The sequence below is a fragment of the Salvelinus alpinus genome, chromosome 12 (genome assembly GCF_045679555.1).
Source record: "Salvelinus alpinus chromosome 12, SLU_Salpinus.1, whole genome shotgun sequence".
Lineage (NCBI taxonomy): Eukaryota > Metazoa > Chordata > Actinopteri > Salmoniformes > Salmonidae > Salvelinus > Salvelinus alpinus.
This window is the reverse complement of record NC_092097.1, coordinates 23,388,126-23,414,447: the sequence shown is the minus strand read 5'-3', so window position 1 is coordinate 23,414,447 and position 26,322 is coordinate 23,388,126. Positions and strand designations below refer to the sequence as shown.

At 43.1% G+C, this 26,322-nt stretch overlaps 1 protein-coding gene across 2 annotated transcripts in view; it reads right to left on the bottom strand.

The window, feature by feature from the left end:
- LOC139535719 (multiple epidermal growth factor-like domains protein 6) overlaps nucleotides 1–26,322 on the bottom strand; it is an 82,277-nt gene that overhangs the window by 38,318 nt on the left and 17,637 nt on the right. For both annotated transcript variants that reach the window (XM_071335434.1, XM_071335436.1), the window contains exon 4: nucleotides 18,979–19,092. In XM_071335434.1, coding sequence (XP_071191535.1) covers nucleotides 18,979–19,092 — 114 coding nt within the window. The remainder of the gene's footprint in view (nucleotides 1–18,978; nucleotides 19,093–26,322) is intronic.

The following is a 26,322-nucleotide window of genomic DNA, read 5'->3' as shown; positions in this document are numbered from 1 at the left end:
TTTGCGTTAGAGCCATAGCTCTGTCTTACCCCCAGCAGCTCCAAAACCCAGTGCCTCCGTCCCAGTCACATAAGGGTGCTCCCCTCACCCCTTCCTCCCCTGAGCCACTGGGAACCAGAGGGGGAGACCTCCAGGAGATCCACCAACCTGGTCTCAGAGCATTTCGTATTATTCTGTACATAAATCCGAGACACTCCATTTGGTATGATATGTTACGTTTTATATGGTATATATTAATTTGTGGATGTCCATCACCCATTTGGTATGATATGTTACGAATTTGCAAAATGTAAAATTTGTTACAAAATTGCAAAAGATATGATATGTTAAGAATTTGCTAAATGTAATATTTGTTATGAATTCTATCTAGGTGGCTAGGTGGCTAAGGGTTAGGGTTACGCTAAGGAGGTAGGTTAAAGAGTTAAGGTTAGAGATAGAGATTTGGGGTTAGCTAACATGCTAAGTAGTTGCAAAGTAGCTAAAAATTAGTAAGTAGTTGAAAAGCTAAAATGCTAAAGTTGTCCATGATGAGATTCAAACACGCAAACCTTTGGGTTGCTAGACGTTACACCCCGACCAACCACCCTAAGTAACCATCTGTCTTATGTAACTACGCCAAATGTAACATATCATACTAAATGGAGTGTCTCGGATTAACGTACAGAATATACGAAATGCTCTGAGACCCGGTTGGATCCACAGCACCAAGTCCTGTGTTTAAACTGAGACAATGCTGAGATACTTCCAGGGCACTGAAGCTTGGTGAAGGGTGGTCTGACTCCACAGTGGTAACATAATGGAGGATGTCTGACTGTGCTACGTTATGCCCTGGGAGTCACCAGACTTAACCCCCTGGCTGCCCAAGGCCTCTGTATGTATCTCACTCTCTAGCCCCTCTCAGTCACAGGGCTGAGGCTACATCTAGAAAAAAGTAGGCCACCTTTACGACTGCTGATGCTTGGCTCTCTAACTAGGATGTGTTTTATGGTCTACATGGAGTAAATAGAGAAGAAATATGCCTTGCAGACCTTGGGGGGAATGTCCTGTGCCCTTTAGTGTGTATTTTTTCTGTACACTACTTGTTTTGGCCTGACTGTTTGACCTCTGACTAGGGGAGGGTTCTGCCAGGAGCTCTGGGACAACACGGAGAGGCCACAAGGATTCCTGAAATTATTGTTATGGTTTTCAACTTGACTCCCTGTTAGTATGTGCACAATGTGCAGTGGCATGTGTCCAAGTCCACAGAGGATGGAAAAAGCCCTGAAGCTATTACTCTACAGAGGGAAAGACACAGCTCCATGACTGATTGTCATGTCCTATAGCTGCAGGTAGAGGGAAGCAGGTGGGATGCCTGAACATTTCGTTCAATCTACTGCAGTGATGTCATCACAACATATCAGTTATGCACTGAAGGCATAGAATGGCATGTTAGCAAAAAAAAATGACCCCTCTGTGAATTTCCCATAGTAATTATGACAATGATTTACATCTACAGCAACTTAAGTGTGGGGACACAATGTCTCCCAACAAACACTGGCAAGGTGAGTGACCCCGTTAAATTACATTTAAATCCGATTTACTTCACTCCTTCACACCTCAGCACACATCAGCAAAACATGGGCTCAGGGCTGTGGGCTGAGAAAAAAACAGAAGCTGAGTTAAGTGAACCCCCTCAGGGACAAGATGGATTTTACATGAAGACACAGGCAAGATATACTGCAGGTGAATAGATAGGGCTAGAGGAATCAGTGAGGGAGGCATTGCTTTATGAGAACAGAGGAGGAAAAACAGAAGATACGGAAGAACAGAGACAGATAAGAAGGATCTAAGGGAAACTAAAGGAGATGAGCTGTGGTTAACGTGAGGTACACTGAGGTAGACAGAGAGAGGAGAGGGAGATTGAACATGTAGATTATTCTCTAATTGTATGTTGTAAACGCTTGTCGACTCAGATTCCCATGCACTTGATGTTTTCACCCTCAGCATGACCAGGAGCGACCTTTCATCAGGGCAGCTGTAAAGAGTCTAATGAGCAAGGCTGTGAGCCCATACCCAACCGAGACTTTTCCACAATTAGGAGAGATTAGGGGGCAGTGAAGGAGGGCAGGGGGAACAGGGGGGTAGTACCCCTCTCATTAGAGATGGCAGTCCTGATTGGACAAAACCTAAGTGATGCTCCAATTGCTAACTTACCCTTTTTCTGCTCTTACCATGGCAAACCACCTTTGTAGTCTCAACATTAGAACATAACCGGCAGTCCCTCTAACCACAGATATCATTGGGGTTGAGATGTTCCTGCTGTGTAACTGCTGTGTCAGTACCCAATCCCCCCACGCACTTAGTCCTGGATGGACACACCAATCGGGAGGGACATAGTGCTGCAGCTGTAGATCCCGAGGCATCAGTCTTACACGAACCCTGATTATCTCTGGGTGGCTACCAGATATAAAACAGAGACACCATGATTTATGAATGCATGTTAAGGCACTGGAGAAGACTACCCAGCCAACGCTTCTATTCTCACAGAGAGACAGACATGTGGACAAGACCATATACTAAGGCCATGCACATGAGGCCTATTATGATTTTTATAGCAGGAGCGAAAATAAATGTATAGTCTGTGACATCCATCCATACGGGCCATATGCCATGGTGTGAGATTGTCATTTCTGATTTGAACAGTGGATTAGATTAATGGTCAAGGTTAATGCTTAATCAAATTGTCGTAATAAAGTGTTGGATAGTCAAAACCCCGGCGCTATATCAATCTTTGTTTGTAGCATGCAATTTCTCATTCTCATGTGGTTCTCATGAGCCCAGCCGAGTGGCTAGGGACTGAGAGGCCTCAAACCTGCAGCCCCTGCTGGCTCTCACATTGGAGAGAAGAGAAACACTACCACCACATTTCCTGACTGGAGCAGCACTGTTTCTTCACATATTAATACTGGAGCCTACTGTACTAATATTAAAGCAATACAGAGGCAATCTAGTCATTAACAAACAGAATGACAAGCATTGACATGCTTGACAGCCATCCACAACGGGAAATAAATCATTAAATAGGGGCACAAATACTTCATGAAGTAGGAAGGCTTTAAGTGCTGAATTCTTCTTCTTCTCTAATGTTTTTCTTCTCTCCAAGTTAAAGATTTTCAATAGGATTTAGCATTGAAGCATTTATTTTGACAGTGCCAAAGGTACTCAAGCCAGAACACCATTTTCCTTGTTTTACATTCCGCAGTGCAGCGAGACACAGAGAGGGGAGACATATTTAGCAGCGGGAGGAAAAAGCATCATAGGATTTTCCTGTCAATCAACTGTCAGTCAAAGTCCTACCTGCCAGGGCTAGAGCGTGGAATGGTTTATTCTAGCAGTCAGTTAGTCCAGACCTTGACTGGACAGAAACATGTGTGTCATTGCTGCTTACTTACATCACCTCTAAATGGCCTGATGAATGTGGCGATGAGAGTTACCCTGTGTCCACAAACAGCATGTAACATTCCTGCCTTTATTACCTGTGAGGTCAGCCATAGTAAACTGCAGCTCACCCTCAGACCTATAGGCTGGGTCCACATGCCGGGTTCACCTCTGACCTCTCTGCTCCCCTGCCATCTTCAGAGACAGCAGGGGGCCACACAAGTCAGCGCTGCTGCATAAATCCGGTCAGCTTTTAGACACACAGCACACACTCACTCAACAATACTACGGATATGACTGCTGTCTGTTCTCATCAGTCTTAACCGAGCACAAGACTGAATGGACTGAACAACCCCCATGGTACTTCTTTGTGGTATAACAGGAGTAAGCCACAGTGCCTTCAGAAAGTATTCACACCCCTTGACTTTTTCCACATTTTGTTGTGTTACAAAGTGGGATTCAAATAAAATACTGTAAGTATATAAAAGCTTTGCAAACCTGGATTGTATTGCATTATTCATATGCATTATTCTTATTAAAATTCTTCAAGCTCTGTCAAGTTGGTTGTTTATATTTCAATGTCGTCTTTGTAAGTAACTCCAGTATATAATTGGTCTTGCATTTTAGGTTATTGCCCTGCTGAAAGTTGGTTTTGTGTCCCAGTGTCTGTTGGAAAGCAGACTGAACCAGGACTTTGCCAGTGCTTAGCTCTATTCCTTTTGTTATTATCCTAAAAAAAAACTTGCTAGTACGTGCCGATGACAAGCATACCCATAACATGATGAAGCCACCACCATGCTTAAAAATATGAAGCATGTTACTCAGTGATGTGTTGTGTTGGATTTGATCCAAAGATAATGCTTTGTACTCTTTTCCATACTCTTTTCCTCTTTTCCATATTTCTAGCAGTTTTACTTTAGTGCTTCATTGCAAACAGGATGCATGTTTTTGAATATTTTTATTCTGTACAGGCTTCCTTCTTTTCATTCTGTCAATTAAGTTAGTATTGTGGAGTAACTACAATGTTGTTGATCCATCCTCAGTTTTCTCCTATCACAGCCATTTAACTTTGCAACTGGTTTAAAATCATAATTTTCCTCTTGGTGAAAACCAGTGGTTTCCTTCCTCTCCGTCAACAGAGTTAGGAAGGACGCCTGTATCTTTGTAGTGCCTGCGTGTATTGCTACACCATCCAAAGTGTAATTAATAACTTCACCATGCTCAAAGGGATACTCATTGTCTTCTTTTTTGTTTTTCGTCTACCAATAGATGCCCTTCCTTGCGAGGCATTGGAAAACCTCCCTGGTCTTTGTGGTTGATTCTGTACTTGAAATTGTCTGCTCGACTGAGGGACCTTACAGATCATTTTATGTGTGGGGTACAGAGATGAGGTAGTCACTCAAAAATCATGTTAAACACCATTATTGCACACAGAGTGAGGCCTTATTACATGCATCTGACTTAAGCAAATATTTATTGGTGAACTTATTTAGGCTAGCCATAACAAAGGTTTACTGCTGAACTTATTTAGGCTAGCCATAACAAAGGTTTACTGGTGAACTTATTTAGGCTAGCAATAACAAATGTTTACTGCTGAACTTATTTAGTCTAGCCATAACAAAGGGGTTGAATACTTATTGACTGAAGATATTTTATTTTTTTAATTAATTTGTAAACATTTCTAAAAACATAATTCCATTTTGACATTATGGGGTATTGTGTGTAGATCAGTGACACAAAATCCAAATGTAACCCATTTTAAATTCAGGCTGTAACAAAACAACGTGGAAAAGGTCAAGGGGTGTGAATACTTTCTGAAGGCACTGTACATACTGTATGCGTACTACCAGTATCCTCTAGGAAAGGTCTTATCATTCCTCTGAGAGGTAGGACAGAGGTCACTCAGTTTTTACAACTGGTACAGATGCCAAAACTAAAAACCATATTGCTGATGAACACATGTATGGGGCATGAACCAGAGCCTGTGCTCTTGCATCAGACAAGGGGGCCTTTCCTGTGACACACATGTGTGATCTGGATGTGGTACATAGTCATCCTGACTAAGGGTTAAACACTGCTAACATCTGGACAGTTCATGTTAACATTAACATTATGGTCAGAAGTTATTTCCCAGAGAGAGCAGGCTCCTATAATAACGCTCATTAAACACTGTAAACCCACTGCAGTGAGACTCCCGACACACTTTCCCAGAACCACCTCAAAGACCAAAATCTATTTATAAGGTATGTTAAACAAAACATAACTTTGACTGCTTGCTTTCAATCTGTGTAGATTGTATCAAATAAAAACAAATAAATTAAAAACATGCTTGCTTAGAAATTCGATGTATTGAATAATGGGATTAAGAGGGAACTGTATCCTAAGGAAAAAAATGAATAATAATTTATCTACCACATACAGAGGGATCTGAAGTTATTGGCATCCTTGATAAAGATGAGCAATACTGACTGTATAAAATCAATCATTCAAATACTGAGCTATATTGTATGCCAAAAAAGGGGAAATTATATTATTTTATACTAATACAATTGTTCAGACAAAGAGATTTTATTTAAAAAGTAATACTTTTTTCTAGAAAAGGACAGCTACATTGACAGTTGAGAGGCAGGTTTTGACAAGTTATTGAACAGCTACTTTGAAAAGAGACCTCTATTCATCAGCTAATGGTGGGCAAACAAAGATGGTGCAGACATTAACATCTGAAACAACTCTGCTTGACTGCGGTTCTTCTATTCAGGCAACCACTCCTGCAACACACTGCAAGAATACTACCAATCCAGAATACTATCAATCCAGAATACTACCAATCCAGAATACTATCAATCCAGAATACTACCAATCCAGAATACTATCAATCCAAGGTAAGGCTTCTTCTTCTTGAAGAGAGCTTCTCCGAACAGACAAAACATTTAATTGAAAAGGCCATTATCCCAGCTGCAGAGCGACAGATATCTGAATGATTACAGAATCCAAAAATAAATCCAAACAAATTATCTGACGTGTCACCTCTTTAAAATGACAGATAATCGTAAAACTCATCAGTTGTGCTGTGTTCAGTACTCTTTAAGAGTCAAAGGCCAAGTGCTTTTCATTAATAACCAAGCTGTTTCGATGAACAAAAGATCAACAAAGAGAACTAGGGCTCTATTCTCTGAATAAAAGCTGGTGTTAACAGTCCTTCTACTCATCCCTCTCCTACAAGTAACCAAGAGCCCATCTCTCTCTGATCTCTGATCTTGATATTTTCTCCCTTCTATCACATTTTTCATCTATTTGAGATCATCACATCAAAGACACCAGAGTGAACTTCCCCTAAAGGTCGCGATGACAGTATAATGTGGATGGGAAAAGGAACATTCCTGTTTTACAAGGAGACGCGCAGAGATCATAAAAATGAATACTGTAGCACTATTGATCTCTGTTGAATACTAAGCAAATGCACTTGACGCAATCGTCTGTATGGCTGGCACCTGTGAAGCTGTTTTCTCTGTGTGAGGTCCACATCTGAGAGACGTTGGTCAGAGTGTGTGTGTATGTGTGTCAACTCAAATCCAGGTTTATTTGTCACATACACAGATCAGCAGATGTTAAAGCAGGTGCAGCGAAAATGCTTATGTTTCTAGCTCCAGCAGTGCAGTAAATATTTAAAAGTACAATACTAATACACAAATAATCCCAAGTAAAAAAGAAGACATAAGAGATTAACAAATATCAGAACGAGCAATATCAGAGTCCGGAATATAAATACGTGGTGTGTATCGACAGAATGGACAATATATACTGTAAGTAGGAAAAGGTATGCACAGCAGTAGTTATATAGGATGAGCTACGTCTAGAATACAGTATGTACATATAACGTGAGTAATCAATTAGCCTCATTTTTCAGAGATCAAATTTAATTTCAACAGAATAATGTTGCAGGAATCCTAATCTAATCCTTTTCTAACTACAGAAACGATTTACAGAACAATAAACATCATGTAAACATTATTAAAGTGACCGGGGTCCAATAACTGTATGCACATAGGGCAGCAATTTCTAAGGTGCAGGGTAGCGTATCGGATGGTAGCAGGCTCGTGACAGTGTCTAAGGTGCAGGGCAGTTTACCGGGCAGAGGCCGGCTAGTGATGACTGTTCAACAGTCTGATGGCCTGGAGATAGAAGCTGTTTTTCATTCTCTCTGTCCCAGCTTTGATGCACCTGTACTGTCTCTGCCTGCTAGATGGTAACAGGGTGAACAGGCTGTGTCTCGGGTGGCTGAGGTCCTTCATGATCTTCTTGGCCTTCCTGTGACACCGGTGCTGTCCTGGAAGGCAGGCACTGTGCCTCCGGTGATGCGTTGGGCTGACCACACCACTGACTGGAGAGCCCTGTGATTGCGGGCGGTCCGGTTGCTGTACCAGGCGGTGATTTAGCCAGACAGAATGCTCTCGATAGTGCATCTGCAGAAGTTCATGAGGGTCTTAGGGGCCAAGACATAGATGTTGCCATCTAGCAGGCAGTGACAGCCTCCTGAGGTTGAAGAGGTGCTGTTGTGCCTTCACCACGGCGTCAGTGTGGATGAACCATTTCAGTTCTTCAACAATGTGCACGCCGAGGAACTTTAAGCTTTTGACCCTCTACACCCACTGCGACCCTGTCGATGTCGATGGGGGCATGCTCTCTCTGCCATCTCCTGTAGTCCACGATCAGCTCCTTAGTTTTGTTGATGTTGAGCGAGAGGTAATTTTCCTGGCACCACTCCACCAGTGCCCTCACCTCCTCGTTGTAGGCTTTCTCATTGTTGTTGGTCTTCAGGCCTACAACTGTTGTGTCATCAGCAAACTTGATGATTGATCTTGAGACGTGCGTAGCCAAGCGGTCATTGGTGAACAAGGAGTACAGAAGGGGACTGAGCTCCTCGTGTTGAGGATCAGTGTGGCGGAGGTGTTGTTGCTTACCTTCACAACCTGGGGTTGGCCCGTTAGGAAGTCTAGGACCCAGTTGCACAGGGAGGGGTTCAGAGTGACTGAGTGAGTAGTGTGTGGTGTGTGTGTGGTCTCTGGCTGATATCTGAGGTATGTGTAACAGTATTCCTGTCGAGAGGCTCTAGGTGATGAACCAGATAACCTGCAGTAAAAGTGAACCAATCACAGGGCAGAGGACAGCATGGTTTTCCGGTCCCTACTATCTCTACAGCTCCCCCACCTCGACCACCACCACTACCACAATACCATGCTATAGGCCTATTCCTCAACACTGAGTCTGAGTCTCGCCACTCTGTGCTGCTGATGGAGCGTGGTGTCCTGTCTGTGTGTCACATCTCAGTGAGCTGCCACTGGAGTGTGGAGGACAGGCCTCAGCCTCACACTCTGTGCACTAAGGCTCTGAGCAGAACCATTTGTTCTGCAATTACACACATTGTAGTGTTTTGTGCAACACAGACCTGCACAATGTGCCGTAACAGTGAACAACACGAACACTCCTTAATTCTTGATTCATGTGGTCTTGAGTTGACGTACCCTACAGTACCTATGCTCTCAAACTGAACATCCTCTAAAATTCTCGTTACGGCAACTCCAATCAGTCCCATTCATCCTGTTATAAGTGTAATGGTCTGGCCCTTAGAAGTGCCTCTCATGTCAGTCATGTATCCTTAATTCTATGACCAGTCAATACCACGGGTGCCCTGCATGCCTGGCATGCTTTGAAGCGAAGCTACTGTACGGAGTGGCAGATAGCCTAGTGGTTAGAGCATTGGACTAGTAACCGAAAGGTTGCAAGATCGAATCCCCGAAACTGACAAGGTAAAAATCTGTTGTTCTTCCCCTGAACAAGGCAGTTAACCCACTGTTCCTTGGCTGTCATTGAAAATAAGAATTTGTTCTTAACTGACTTGCCCTAAAAAAAAAAAAACATTACAGAATGATGATAATGATTATCACCACCACCACAAACAGTATCTGGAGCTGGTTGGCCCGCTTGGCATTGCGGGCCAACCATAACTCCGAGCCCAGCCAAAACATGAGCTCCTGGTCATTAAATCATTTACACACAAAGGCAAAAAACACAATTATCACTCAATGAAACAAGGGTTTCACTGGGGCATTTCACAGTTAGGGGCCATGACATGATCTAGAGACATAACAAACAATTAACTGGATCTCTAGATAGTATATAGGCTGTTTCTTCGAGCCAATTCTCTTGTTCACCACTATGTGTCTTCCCTCTTTGAATCTTTTCCACGTCATCATCACAGTATACACTTTTCCTATTAAAAACACTGACATAAACTGAGTGTACAAAACATTAGGAACTCTTTCCAAAACATAAGACTGACCAGGTGAATCCAGGTAAAAGAAATGATCCCTTATTGATGTCACCTGTTAAATCCACTTCAATCAGTGTAGATGAAGGGGAGGAGACAGGTTAAAGAAGGAATTTGTGGATTGTGTTTGGCTTGTGCCATTCAGAGGGTGAAAGGGCAAGACAAAATATTTACGTACCTTTGAACGGGGTATGGTAGTAGGTGCCAGGCGCACCAGTTTGAGTGTGTTAAGAACTGCAATGTTGCTGTTGTTTTTTTACACTCAACAGTTTCCCTTGTGTATCAAGAATGGTCCACCACCCAAAGGACATCCAGCCAACTTGACACAACCGTGAGAAGGATTGGAGTGAACATGGGCCAGCATCCCTGTGGAACGCTTTCGACACCTTGTATTGTCCATGCCCCGACAAATTGAGGCTGTTCTGAATATATATTAGGAAATTGTTCCTAATGTTTTGTACACTCAGTGTCTTTTGAGTTTTCTAGATGACTCGAATGTTACCATTAACACCAGTGAATGGCAGCTTAAGTAGCACTTAAAAGGCAGTTAAAGTCTGATAGTGTTTTTCTAGGACACAGAGCATTATTGTGTGTTCAGAGGCCAGATGTTGGCTCTGATGAAAATGTCTGCCAGGAGTCTGAAAGCCCTGGAAACTCTGTATGTATCCCAGAGGGCACCACTTGCCTGGCGTTGACAGACTTGGCATAGTATATACAGTACCAGTCAAAAGACACAGACACAGCTACTCATTCAAGGGTTTTTCTTTATTTCTTCTATTTTCTACATTGTAGAATAGTAGTGAAGACATCACAACTATGAAATAACACATATGGAATCATGTAGTAACCAAATAATTGTTAAACTGATCAAAATACACTGCTCAAAAAAATAAAGGGAACACTTAAACAACACAATGTAACTCCAAGTCAATCACACTTCTGTGAAATCAAACTGTCCACTTAGGAAGCAACACTGATTGACAATAAATTTCACATGCTGTTGTGCAAATGGAATAGACAAAAGGAGGAAATTATAGGCAATTAGCAAGACACCCCCAATAAAGGAGTGATTCTGCAGGTGGTGACCACAGACCACTTCTCAGTTCCTATGCTTCCTGGCTGATGTTTTGGTCACTTTTGAATGCTGGCGGTGCTCTCACTCTAGTGGTAGCATGAGACAGAGTCTACAACCCACACAAGTGGCTCAGGTAGTGTAGCTCATCCAGGATGGCACATCAATGCGAGCTGTGGCAAGAAGGTTTGCTGTGTCTGTCAGCGTAGTGTCCAGAGCATGGAGGCGCTACCAGGAGACAGGCCAGTACATCAGGAGACGTGGAGGAGGCCGTAGGAGGGCAACAACCCAGCAGCAGGACCGCTACCTCCGCCTTTGTGCAAGGTGGAGCACTGCCTGAGCCCTGCAAAATGACCTCCAGCAGGCCACAAATGTGCATGTGTCTGCTCAAACGGTCAGAAACAGACTCCATGAGGGTGGTATGTATATATACAGTTGAAGTCGGAAGTTTACATACACTTAGGTTGGAGTCATTAAAACTCGTTTTTCAATCACTCCACAAATGTCTTGTTAACAAACTATAATTTTGGCAAGTCGGTTAGGACATCTACTTTGTGCATGACTCAAGTAATTTTTCCAACAATTGTTTCCAGACAGATTGTTTCACTGTATCACAATTCCAGTGGGTCAGAAATGTATATACACTAAGTTGACTGTGCCTTTAAACAGCTTGGAAAATTCCAGAAAATGATGTCATGGCTTTAGAAGCTTCTAATAGGCTAATTGACATCATTTGTACCTGTGGATGTATTTCAAGGCCTACCTTCAAACTCAGTGCCTCTTTGCTTGACATCATGGGAAAATCTAAAGAAATCAGCCAAGACCTCAGAAAAAAAAATGGACCTCCATAAGTCTGGTTCATCCTTGGGAGCAATTTCCAAATGCCTGAAGGTACCACGTTCATCTGTACAAACAGTAGTACGCAAGTATAAACACCATGGGACCACGCAGCTGTCATACCGCTCAGGAAGGAGACACGTTGTGTCCTAGAGATTAATGTATTTCGGTGCGAAAAGTGTAAATCAATCCCAGAACAACAGCAAAGGACCTTGTGAAGATGCTGGAGGAAACAGGTGCGAAAGTATCTATATCCACAGTAAAACGAGTCCTATAACGACATAACCACTGCTCCAAAACCACCATAAAAAAGCCGGACCACGGTTTGCAACTGCACATGGGGACAAAGATCGGACTTTTTGGAGAAATGTCCTCTGGTCTGATGAAACAAAAATAGAACTGTTTGGCCATAATGACCATCGTTATGTTTGGAGGAAAAAGGGGGAGGGTTGCAAGCCAAAGAACACCATCCAAACCGTGAAGCATGGGGGTGGCAGCATTCTGTTGTGGGGGTGCTTTGCTGCAGGAGGGACTGGTGCACTTCACCAAATAGATGGCATCATGAGGTAGGGAAATTATGTGGATATATTGAAGCAACATCTCAAGACATCAGTCAGGAAGTTAAAGCTTGGTAGCAAATGGGTCTTCCAAATGGACAATGACCCAAAGCATACTTCCAAAGTTGTGGAAAATGGCTTAAGGACAACAAAGTCAAGGTATTGGAGTGGCCATCACAAAGCCCTGACCTCAACCCTATAGAAAATTTGTGGGCAGAACTGAAAAAGCGTGTGTGAGCAAGAAGGCCGACAAACCTGACTCCAGCTCTGTCAGGAGGAATGGGCCAAAATTTACCCAACTTATTGTGGGAAGCTTGTGGAAGGCTACCCGACACGTTTGACCCAAGTTAAACAATTTAAAGGCAATGCTACCAAGTACTAATTGAGTGTATTTAAACTTCTGACCCACTGGGAATGTGATGAAAGGCTAAGGTGTATGTAAACTTCCGACTTCAACTGCGCACACACACACACACACACACACACACACACACACACACACACACACACACACACACACACACACACACACACACACACACACACACACACACAAATTGCACCAACTGACACTGTCCACAAGGGGATATAGGGCTTCGGGTGGAGCATAATTGGACTGACTGAAGAGTTAGTTAATATATTAGTTAGTTAGTTAAAATATTTTCAGCTGACATTTTTTTATGTTTGTTTATGGCCAACGGTTTTTGTATGACACAACTAGGTAAATACCTGATTATTTTGGCAAATGGTGGTTTCACATGCATTCATTTAATTAATCCAGCTGGCCGATCAAAAAGTGATGAACCATTATTTTCCAAACATTCCGTTCCAAGCAGAACCCCAATTTATTTTGTTCCATTCCAACCAGCATAATAAACTGAACTGGTTAGAACCCCAAAAGTAATGGACATATAGTTCCTTTTTGTCATTTATTTTTTTTACCCACAAAATCAACCTCATTTTTACATTCTGAAGTTTGCCATAGCTTCCCAGAACAGATGAGCCAGTCATGTGTTTGTTTGTAAATAGTGGGAGCAGGTGAGTCCAGCTGCGTATTGACAGTGTTGTGTTTTATATTGAAAGTCAACAGTGTTTTTTTCAATAGAGTGATCAGGGACGTGCAACTATAGTTTCCCTTCCCAGAAAATACATTAGTGCAACACATTCAGACGAAAATAGCTTAAATTTCATAGTAACGCTATTTGGCTGGCAGCCACACAAGTAAATGAGCTAACAATGAAAAAGCAAGGTATCTTTTTAGAATGTTCATCATATAAATAATGTAGCCAGCTACATTTCCTAATGTTTTGCTTAAAGTTCATCTTGAATTTTACCAAAGAAAAGTAGGTTGGCTACACTGAGAAAAGTACCGGAGAAAAGTAGCTACACATCAGTCAGAGCGCTGTCTGCTGATAGAACGCCAGTTTGTGAATTCTCATCTGAGTGGAGAAGTGCAACAGAAGCATTTTAGATATTTCCTATGTGTTTTATATTTTTTCCTGCATAAAAAATGAATTCTGTGTTAACGCGACACCTAAGTTTAACTTGCTAGTTATCTAGCCTACCTGGTTAAACAAAGGTGAAATAAAAATAACATTTAAAAAAAAAGTGTATTACTATCATCATAACTTCATTAGGAATATTTTTGGAAGAAAAAGAACAAACGGTTCTCAAGATTTCAGAATATAAGTTATATTCTGGAACACTAGAGATCCCGTTCGTTCCCGGTTCTGTTTCCGTTTCTCAAAAAAGTATGTTCTTTTTCAGTTTTCGTCAGTTCTGTTCCCTGAACCGTTTCCAACCCCTGATGTAAGCGATCAGAAGTGGTTCCGACAGGTAACGTTTATGTTAGCATTATGTGACACCAATGGATGTAAAAATAAAGATATGTGTTTGATGCACATGTTTAATGTAAAAATTACTATGATGACTGTCATCATCCGCTGCCACAGGGCATCATAGTAATGTTTACACTAAACATGTACATTAAGCAATGCTAAATATATATACTGTAGTACAATAGAACTGGAACTGCAAAACACACATCTGCCACAGCAGACTTGTATTGAGAGTGGAACACCACTAAATAGTCCCCTCAATACAGAAACACACCACACTGACAAACACAGAGGAACCACAACGCAACAGGCAACAGAGAATCACATCCCACCGCACGCCATCGCATGCCAAAGGAAGGAATTCACAGACAAAATGCTGAGAGGAAGAGACAGTAATTAAACGCTGAGTGAATCTCAGTACAGAGTGTTGGTATGCATCAGGCAACACAACACTTGTATCCCACAACAATGTTTCTCAGCTTATGTGTGAACATGTGATGACACAAAGTGCACCAGTCTGACAGTTCTGAGAAAGCATGATCACCACAACAGAAACTTGAATCATAATAACAGCCTGCAAACAGGACATAGGATAGTATCCACCAGAGGCGCAACTTTGGTTTAGAAGTGGGGGGACATCCAGTCGGATAAACACTCCAAACATCTTACCCGACCGCTCGAAGGCGTCCACATGGTCCTAAAGCACACCATTGCCTCATTTTGTATCACAATCCAATGATAAAACTGGGTGGGACAAAAATGCAATTTCAGAATATGAGGGGGACATCCCCCCATCCCCAGTGAAAGTTGCGCCCCTGGTATCCACACAAGCACCATGGCTCTTATTTCTTATCTTGTAGTGGATGCCTATTCTGGATAGTGTCAGAATTGCAAACACGACATGGTGCTGTAGGAGGACTACCATGGGTCTCTACGTAAGTGAATTACAGAAACAGACAGACATTATTGAACAGAGACATCTATTGGAAGCGTCATGTTATGGTCCCTTCTCAAATGGGCCATATTGTGTAACCTCAGCCGGTACTGTCTTTGCCTGCTAGGCCTGTAGCTGTCATTAGGACCTGTAAAAGTCCAGTGGTGAACTGCACATGTCAAGAGTTTCATCTATTTTCACATTTGTGTTTTTTCATCAGTAATGATTGCTTATGGGTACCTTCATGTGTGTCTAAAATAGTACTGTTCTCATATTGTTTTATAATAGATTTTAGATTAAGATTTTTGATGCAAAACACTATACATTTTAGCTGGAATGGAATGTTGGTATCCTGTACATTTGACTGTGATATGTGGTTGTCTCACCTAGATCTGAAGATGAATGCACTAACAGTAAGTCGCTCTGGATAAGAGCATCTGCTAAATGACAAATGTAAATATACAGATACAGATACAGCTCTAATATTGCTGTATTTATTCATTTAATAAACGTGTTTTTTAAAATATTGATGTCACAAATGTATAATTTGTACAGTTCTTTATTAAAAATGTAGTTATTTGTCACATTTGACTGTTTGTAACCTAAGACTACTACTTATTTCTCTGAGAGTGAGGTGGATACAGTTGAAGTCGGAAATTTACATACAACTTAGCCAAATACATTTAAACTCAGATTTTCACAATTCCTGACATTTAATCCTCGTAAAAATTCCCAGTTTTAGGTCAGTTAGGATCATCACTTTATTTTAAGAATGTGAAATGTCAGAATAATCATAGAGAGAATGATTTATTTCAGCTTTTATTTCTTTCATCACATTCCCAGTGGGTCAGATGTTTACATACACTCAATTAGTATTTGGTAGAATTTCCTTTAAATTGTTTAACTTGAGTCAAACGTTTCATGGAGCCTTCTACAAGCTTCCCACAATAAGTTGGATGTATTTTTGGCCCATTCCTCCTGACAAAGCTGGTGTAACTGAGTCAGGTTTGTCGGCCTCCTTGCTCGCACACGCTTTTTCAGTTCTGCCCAAAAATGTTCTATAGGGTTGAGGTCAGGGCTTTGTGATGGCCACTCCAATACCTTGACTTTGTTGTCCTTAAGCCATTTTGCCATAACTTTGGAAGTATGCTTGGGGTCATTTTCCATTTGGAAGACCCATTTGCGACCAAGCTTTAACTTCCTGACTGATGTCTTGAGATGTTGCTTGCCAAAACTATAGTTTGCTAACAGGAAATTTGTGGAGTGGTTGAAAAACGAGTTTTAATGACTTCAAATAAAGTGTATGTAAACTTCCGACTTCAACTGTATATAGCGTTTTGCAACAAAATATGTTTATTTGTCTCTCTGAAATTAAACAATCAAGTGATAGATTTACAAAAATACATGCATGTCATTGAACAACCCCATGCCATGATTAGATAGTGAAAAAATACCAATCTCTTTCATAAGTTCTTTAAAAAATAAAAGCTAATTTACCAACATTTCTGAAAATGGATATATAGCATTTTGGAAAGAAACTCTTCATGTAGAACTCCTGCCACAGTAGGGGTTGCTTTAGGTCAGCCAGAACCAATTGTGGTGCACGCACCTAGGCCAGTGGTCCATTCGGTGCCAATCACATGGCAATGTAACTGCCACTCCATTCATGGGCTAATAGCCTAATAGTAGGACGGGGGTCTTCTGCATAACTGTCCGCCAGCTACAGTAGGCCCCTGGGTGCACATTGACGACAGCTATCACTCACCACCCTGAACAATGGCGGCAAGTCTTTACGTGTGTGTGAGGAAGGGGAGGAAGGGGAGCTGGAGGGGGGATAGCTAGCTAGCTGCTGGTGTCTCCTCTGACGTTAAACAGAGAGGCTGACAGACAGAGAGAGAGAGCAGCAGGGGACCCCCAGTGAGTCCCTGTGAATGGCCTGAGTTGATTATTTCCTGATGTTTAACCCTCCCTCTGTCCTTCAAAAGATGGATCAGCAGGGGCAAGGCAAGCGACATGCTGCTTCCCACCAGACTAACCATTTACTCATACATCCAACACACAAAGTACACACTCTCCAGTCTTATCTACCATTCCATTCCAGTGTTTAATCGCTATATTGTAATTACTTCGCCACCATGGCCTATTTATTGCCTTACCTCCCTTATCCTACCTCATTTGCACACACTGTATATATACTTTTTCTACTGTATTATTGACTGTATGTTTGTTTATTCCATGTGTAACTCTGTGTTGTTGTATGTGTTGAACTGCTTTGCTTTATCTTGGCCAGGTCGCAGTTGTAAATGAGAACTTGTTCTCAACTAGCCTACCTGGTTAAATAAAGGTGAAATATATATATTTTTAAATGAGGGCCCCTCACAGTCTGCAACCTTGTTCTCAGAGCTGAGGAGTAAAAAAACGTCTGGCCATCACAGAGATAGGAGAGACACTAAGCAGTGAGTGTATTTCAGTGAAATCACAGAACACGGCTGAGCTCAGAATAGCTTGATCAAACAAAGAGACAGAGCAGGTTGAAAGATGGGATTTGGATTGTCTCCCTTTTCCAGGATCATTTTCACAAAGGAGTCAGGTCTTCAGCAGCAGGCTCTCCTTTCTCTGTCAGGTGGCTGTGGAGTGAGAGCCCTGGGATAAAGGGAGCAGGGCTGGAGGAGGGCTGGGTCCTCGCCTCCACACTTCATCCCATAATACATCATGTCTGTCAGCGAGGTATGCGTTCTCACCACAGCCCTCTGGGATGCAGAGTCCAGGTCTGACTAACGGATGAGCAGCTACAGGGAGGATCACAGGAGGCCTGCATCTCCTCTCACACTGAACAACCACATCAAAGCACATAGATGTCTATGCTGTACTGGGACTTTTCACTGTTCTTTAGATACAATTTAGCTGTGACCACTATGTAGAATGTTAACCCTGGACCCTTGAGAGGTCATCTTACTCCTCCTACCAAGCAGCATATCTCAATGGGCTTTGAATACAGCGTGTGCGTGTGTGCGTGCCCTGTATATTCCACAGACCACCTCAGTCCCTCTCAGCCCTGTGACAGCACCCACCAAATGGTCTCCAGCTGTGCTCACACCTCATTGAGAATGTGTGTTCCCAGAGTCTCCAGCTTAAGCAGACAGACAGATGGAAGCTATCAGATCAGCCATTGTAGACAGCTTGCAGTAAGTATATCAGTACTGGACCTGCCCCTACAGAGGAAAGCCCTGTGTGATTGTCATCTGTTGTTGGCGTGTTTAACATCTTGTGAGAGAGCTGTGAGATCCCAGACAGACTGGGCTGGGTCTTGTTAGGGCACTTCATAAAGGGGACTCCTATTGTTCTGCACTTCCTGTACCTTTGAACTTGGGGGAGTGCCGATGTTGGCCACCAATCTAGGGTGTCTGAGAAGCCCTGGACTGTATGAGAGACAGGCGACTCTTGTGAAAGCCAAGCTCTTGAAGGAATTTCCTGTCGTGCGTAGTGGTCAGAAAAACAACAACATCCTCCACTCTAACACACTGCTTCAACGGCTTGACTTCCACACTGCTGATGATAACATCATGGCAACATGGCAACTGTTGATGTAAGGAGATTCCCATTCATTCGTAGAGAAATGTGATCACTCAAGTTGAGTTCAGTGAGAATGCGAAGAGATTGGGTTGATATAATAACACTTATCTGAGGTAGAATAAACAGAAATGTGTTTTTAATCAATTGACAAACTGCTCTCTTTTTCAATCGATTTTCAGTTTCCCTGCTCATAAGATGCCTGCTCTACTTACTACTGCCTATTAATTCACTGTGTGTGAAGCACTGTTATTATAGCACGGTGTGATACTGTAAATGCTGTCTGCTAGTGATAAGGTAGAAGTAGTTCAACAGGGCTTGTATAATGGAAGTAGATGGAGGGGGGCCAGAGATACATACAGACACAGACAGGAACAGCAGGACATACTGTATGAACTACATTAAACAGATAGTGTTGTACTCACCATACTGGCAACTGGGCCCATTGAAGCCAGCAGGACAATCACAGAGCTGGGAGCTGGAGCGGGATCCCTGTCGACACTGGCCCCCGTTGAAGCACACGCCGTAGCTGCACACCGCTGGAGAACAGCACCGAGATGGGATGGACAGGGTGAGAGATGGAGAGAAAGAAAGAGAAGAGATGAGAGGAGCAGAAACACCTGGGTGCTGTCACAGGATGTCAACATTTGCAGTCCAGGACAGTTTGACCTCATTCTATCAGGGCCTCGTCAGCGCCCTGTTAACACCTGATTGCAAAGGGAATTTGATGCTCCTGATGTTACACAAACCACACTAAAAGGCTCCCTCCACCAGTTAGCTCCCTTTAAGAAGGAGGGTGGATGTCAGGCACGTTGCCAGGTGAAAAACCCTTCATCTGAATGTTTTTTTGGGGGAAATGAATCAGCTGAGATGATTTATCCCTGAGTGAGAGAAACAGGCTACAGTACATCTCTGCTGAAGGACATACAGTAGTCAACCCCCCACCCCCATCTCTCTCTCACTGGCATGTGTAAGGATCTTACGCAAGAGCGTTCTCATGTAATACCATATGACCATCTATAAAAACTGGTATAGTAAGGTCACATAGCGATCTGCCCTGAAACGGAACATATGGCCCATGTCTCCACACAGACAAAGATCATGCATCCAGTACTATTAGTGTAAGATCAGGCAGAGAGCCACAGGGTGAATCGATCTAGGACAGAGAATGGTTAAATCGAGTTAAATCCCCAGAGTCAAATTCTTTCTCTCATTAAGACGTGTGAAATTTGTGGAATCTAGGGGGGAATAAGAAAACACCTCAAACCACTGGGTAGCCTAGCCACGTGAATCCTGCACAGAGGTGTAGGCATCGCATTCCATACAGTCACATAACTCACATCCTCTCTCTCCTTCACCTCCAAGCTAGTGTGTGTGTGTGTGTGTGTGTGTGTGTGTGTGTGTGTGTGTGTGTGTGTGTGTGTGTGTGTGTGTGTGTGTGTGTGTGTGTGTGTGTGTGTGTGTGTGTGTGTGTGTGTGTGTGTGTGTGTGTGTGTGTGTGTGTGTGTGTGTGTGTGCGCGTGCATGCGTTAAGCAGGGTGTAGTCTTAGAAGGATTGGCGCTTGTGTTTGCTCACACCCATATTGGCACTGGCAGGAATTAGGCTCAGACAGAGATGTAAAATCACCTAATCATGGCAGGAATGCCTGCTCTCCTCCCATCCCTCCTCAGGTATAGAGATGTAGTGTCTACCAAAATGCATTTCATTGCTCATCTAATCCAATTGGCAACTGGAAGACCAATTTACAATCCCTTTCCTTTTTGAAGCCATATATGAGCCCGTTATTAGCAGTAACGACATAACAAACAAAGATCAGAGGTGGTGCACAGTTCAACATTAGCAATAAAAATGATTGACAAGATATTCAAGTTTTTTTTAAGCTACAACAAAAGGAGAAAAGGGTTTGGCAGTCTATAAATACCTTCCTCGAAAAACAATTATAACCAAATTAAATTAACATTCTGCCTAAGGATATGTCCAATATGTAATTGTATGTCGTGATCTCGACAGGTGGTTTCTCTAGCTATAGCTGCCGTGTGTCATAGAAACAGCAGCTCCTCTCAATTCTGGACAGCTTCATAATGAACAGCCATTCATCTTACTCACATCCCACAGGTGGGTGACATCAGCAGGAGAGGAGACAGAGACGGGAAAATGGAAACATAGAGCAATTCATCTAAAGAAAACAGATGGTTCTGTCACCGATCTCCATTGGAAGTACTGTAACCACTAGCAATGCTCAGCAGACCTGGTGAGAACCTGCTGTGAAATCAATGACTGTATATCCCTGTAATCTAATCGTAAAGTGACTTTCATGTCCCCACACTCTGTTCTGCTGTATCTACAGTAGAGCGTACAGTAGGATTACTGCTGTTCTGACCAGGCTATGAGGTGCTGAGAGCAAAATTACATGACTATAGGAAGCAACATTATTTTATGTTTAACAAGTAGCCACTTCTTTAACGACCTGAGAAAACCACTGGCAAGGAAACAAGGGGTCAAACAAACCTGAAGTTTTCAAAATGCCACAAGGCAAACAAGGGGATTGTCTTTTTCACCCTCCATAAATGGTAGACAGACTTTTTGGCAGCTAACTAGGGAGGGCATTTTTGGCCCTTGCTGCCCACTCCCTGCCCCTTACACTGCTTAATCTCCCTTGAAATAATTCCTTAACTTGCCGTGCAGTGTGGCGAACGGCGTAAGACTCACTCTCATCTGTCTCTGTGATTGCCTTCACTCTGTTACAAAGACACCTTGTCTGAGGGAATTAGCTGCTTCCACAGAGACAGAGGGCTCTATTTTCGCTAAGGAGGCGCAAGTGTAAAACTCACATCAGTTTGCAATTTCGTCATGTAAAAACTGGCGCACTGGTATTTTCCAGCCCTGATGCCAGGTTCAGCAATTTACCTGTCTAACATCAGCTCGCTTGCGCTGAGGTGGGAAGGGTGGCAATCAGGGGTTGGAACCAGTTGAGGGAACAGAAAATAACCGAAAACCAGAAAATAACAAAACATTTAGAGGAACAGAACCAGAACAGAAATAAAGTGATCGCTAGTGTTCCAGAACAGAAACGTTATTTTCAAATCTTGAGACCCTGCACATATCTGACCAATTAAATACGTCTAACAACCAGCTTTCCTGTTCCATAGCAAGCTGCTCTATCTGTGCTAATTATTGGGGTAAATTAGTATAAAATAATGAGCTAAATGTAAAAACAATGTTGATTTTACAGGTAATAAAAAAATTATGAAAAGGAACAATATGAACGGTTACTTTTTTGGAGTTCAAACGGATCAGAACTTTATTATGCTTGTCGGAACAGTGGAACGGAACCAAAAGAAGTAGGGGTTCTGTTCGGAAAGGAACGATTGGAAAATCATTTGGGTTCCAACCCCTGGTGCCAATAGTTGAGGTGTGACCCTAAAAACAAGTGCAAAAGTAACAATTTCGTGCAGTGCTAATTGGAAGTTTTAAGACCCATAAAAAGCAGGTCTTAACGGTAACACAGTTAATAATAGCATGGATTTTGAGAGCGGAAGCGCAGTCTATCCAGTCAGGACATACAGTGCCAATGGTGCAGAAATGCACATTTTGTGCTGGTGAATCTCGTATTTTGAAACAAACAAAAAACTATTGGTTTCCCCCCATTTTGTTTAATTTGATTAAAAACCAAGCATAGCCTACCCTGCCTGCCCACGGGGAGCAATTATGGTGCATGTAACTGTATTAAGCCTCTTTAAAATAAGGTGTTGTTTAGTTTTGATTTGAATTATACAGTCTTTCTAGGCCTTATCAATAGTCTACTGAATTTAATTGTGCTTATTGACTACATTTGGCATGTCCATGTCCAGACTATAATTTACAGTAGGCCTAGGCCATATATCAGTGTGAATGCTATAGCCCGTGTTTAACAAAGTATTTCCATATTGAAGAAAAGCAATTACAACAATATGGACTGCAAACATGTTCAACATATTTAGCAAATATGGGGCAGGCTATTTAACGAACTAGGCTATAATGGTCTAACATTAGAATCAGAGTTGATGACAACGCAATGCCTAAAAGACCATAAATATATAACTTGAAGCAACTACATAATTAGCTATGGAGCACTTTCTGATTGGCCAGTGAGGGGCCAAGCCTAACACACCCACAACTTGTTTATTAATCAAAACCCAGCCCTTTCGCACCACTGCCAGCTACTGCATCCATAATTCCGGTTGTGAAAATAGCACAAATGTTTGACACACCCCTGAACCTATAAGCGCTATGATTTACCATTGCGTTAGGTTTGCTCAAATAGAGCCCACAAAGGGAGGTAAGTGAGTCGCACCGCTACCGGATGGACCCTGGAGTCCAAGGAGCAGGTATCACCAGCTCAGCCTCTGACAGGGCCTACACATCACAACATAGGCAGTTTCTCTCTATAGTCTACGATAAGGTTCTGCTTGTTTAGGCTGTGTCGATCTGTTTAACGCCCAGAGTGAGAAAGAGGGGGAGCAGACTTACTGTAATTGTTAGGCACAAAAGCCCCTGCCGCCAACTGTTTGGGTTAGTAATCGGTACGCACGGAGCGCAGCACTGTAGTTTGAGGCAGCAAGGCATGTTCTGCTTTGCAGATACATGTGCCAAAGCAAAGGGTTCTCACAGGAGCCAGGCCAGGGGCAGCACTGTCAGATGGTCCTCGTCATCAGAACAACTTTAAATGTCACTCAGAAATGGTTCCTAGGCATTCCAAAAATGTGTAATTATCCTTGCTTTGCATAAAATCTCTTGTCATTTACCATTAAAATATTTCAAGCCTGTATCCTAAATCACTTATCTTAGTATGTATTTGATGGATTTCTCTGAATAGGGAAATCTCTTAAATTAAGGTAGGATATGCAGACTGCATGTGAAGTGGAAAAACCTGGTGGCTAAACTGAATGGATCAGAATGTCTCACTGTCTGGGAGTGTTGGTCACATCACAGAACTGTGTCAAAATAACCAGTACTAGATTCATCTCCATTCATTCACCCTGATAACCAGTACTAGACTCACATCTCCATTCATTCACCCTGTGGCTCTCTGCCTCATCTTACACTAATAGTACTGGATGCATGATCTTTGTCTGTGTGGAGGATATTTGAGGTACATTTGACACTCCTGCTTTTCATACACTGTGTTTACCATGGACATGTAAAACCCAAATGAAAACATCCCAAGACAATGAGCTTGGTCCCTGTGACACTGAAACACCATGCCATGCCTTGGTTGGACAGCTGGCCTGTTTATGTACGTTTGTTTATGTCTTTGACCAGTGACATAGTTGTTCCCAGAATGCAGTGTTTCTCCACACAGACACAAAGACCACCCATGGACAGCCAATCTCCTCGTCCCGTTACTGGGCCTGCTTCAAGTGTACATCCGCCAGCATGGTCTTTCCCGCCACAAAAGGAGGCCAGTTCCCATTCAGCAGTTAACGAGGGCTCAAACTGGTGGCGCCATTGTCCCCGCTCCTCATCCTGTCACAAAACTAATTGTTGCCGTCAATCAACATAACTGCCCGCTTCCACTCTTGACCGTCCCAGTCCATTCTCCAGCCAGTGGCCACTCGCTGGGGATAAACACTTAGCTTTTTGAATGGACCTTAGAATGGAGATGTGGACGGAAGTCTCAAGAAGCACCATTAGCAAGTACCGCCACCAGTAGAGGCATTGTGAAAAACAAGGCTTGTCGTCAATTAATTGATTGGTATCCGTTGGCTGATGCAGTGATGTCCCATTCCCTAGGCCTGAAATTAGCTCTCCCTACCACTAGTTGCTCCATTTGAGTGCCACTCCCCCACCGAGGGACACTCGAAAACAAGGGGGGGGGGGGGGGGGGGGTATTGGGATTGAATCAAAAGAAGGACTTTAACCCTCAGGAGAGTCAGATAGTCATCAAGCCAATTGGTGCTTTTCAAAAACACAAAAAGAAACCTATTTCAATGGATGAACCAAATGAAGCATTTGCATGTACTTCCATGTGCACTTGACTTGGAAAAACAGTGGCAAATGGAATTCAAGCCAGTTAGAACACATGTCAGTGTGCACAGATCCCACTCCTTGTGGGAAAGGTTCCTATTGCTTGCACCACTACAGGATTCTCAGTCAAAACAGGCCTATGCAACCGAAATGTTGGGTTTTATCGCATGTACTGGGAAAAGAGGGTGTCTTCTAAATCCATTAGGTCTGCACTTTAACTTTGATTACATGCAATGGCTACCATCTGCCATCTGATACTGTCATGTTTTGTCTTTGATCATCATGTCTTGTCCCTGTGCTTCCCTCTGCTGGTCTTATTAGGTTCTTTCCCTCTTTCAACCATCTCCTCCCATCGGCTCAGAGACTGAGCCCATGCAGCTGGGAGGTATTCGCATCTCGACTAAGGAGAGGGAACGGAGAATCACCAACCGCCTTTGCCTCTATTGCGGTTCTGCTGGACATTTTGTCATGTCATGTCCAGTAAAAGGCCAGAGCTCATCAGTAAGCGGAGGGCTACTGGTGAGCGCTACTACTCAGGTCTCTCCATCAAGATCCTGTACTACCTTGTCGGTCCATCTACGCTGGACCGGTTCGGCTGCTTCCTGCAGTGCCTTGATAGACTCTGGGGCTGAGGGTTGTTTTATGGACGAAGCATGGGCTCGGAAACATGACATTCCTCTCAGACAGTTAGGGAAGCCCACGCCCATGTTCGCCTTAGATGGTAGTCCTCTCCCCAGTATCAGATGTGAGACACTACCTTTAACCCTCACAGTATCTGGTAACCACAGTGAGACCATTTCCTTTTTGATTTTTCGTTCACCTTTTACACCTGTTGTTTTGGGTCATCCCTGGCTAGTATGTCATAATCCTTCTATTAATTGGTCTAGTAATTCTATCCTATCCTGGAACGTTTCTTGTCATGTGAAGTGTTTAATGTCTGCTATCCCTCCTGTTTCTTCTGTCCCCTCTACTCAGGAGGAACCTGGTGATTTGACAGGAGTGCCGGAGGAATATCATGATCTACGCACGGTCTTCAGTCGGTCCAGAGCCAACTCTCTTCCTCCTCACCGGTCGTATGATTGTTGTATTGATCTCCTTCCGGGGACCACTCCCCCTCGGGGTAGACTATACTCTCTGTCGGCTCCCGAACGTAAGGCTCTCGAGGATTATCTGTCTGTTTCTCTCGACGCCGGTACCGTGGTGCCTTCTTCCTCTCCCGCCGGAGCGGGGTTTTTCTTTGTTAAGAAGAAGGACGGTACTCTGCGCCCCTGCGTGGATTATCGAGGGCTGAATGACATAACGGTTAAGAATCGTTATCCGCTTCCCCTTATGTCGTCAGCCTTCGAGATTCTGCAGGGAGCCAGGTTCTTTACTAAGTTGGACCTTCGTAACGCTTACCATCTCGTACGCATCAGAGAGGGGGACGAGTGGAAAACGGCGTTTAACACTCCGTTAGGGCATTTTGAATACCGGGTTCTGCCGTTCGGTCTCGCTAATGCTCCAGCTGTCTTTCAGGCATTAGTTAATGATGTACTGAGAGACATGCTGAACATCTTTGTTTTCGTTTACCTTGACGATATCCTGATTTTTTCACCGTCACTCGAGATTCATGTTCAGCACGTTCGACGTGTACTCCAGCGCCTTTTAGAGAATTGTCTCTACGTGAAGGCTGAGAAGTGCGCCTTTCATGTCTCCTCTGTCACATTTCTCGGTTCTGTTATTTCCGCTGAAGGCATTCAGATGGATCCCGCTAAGGTCCAGG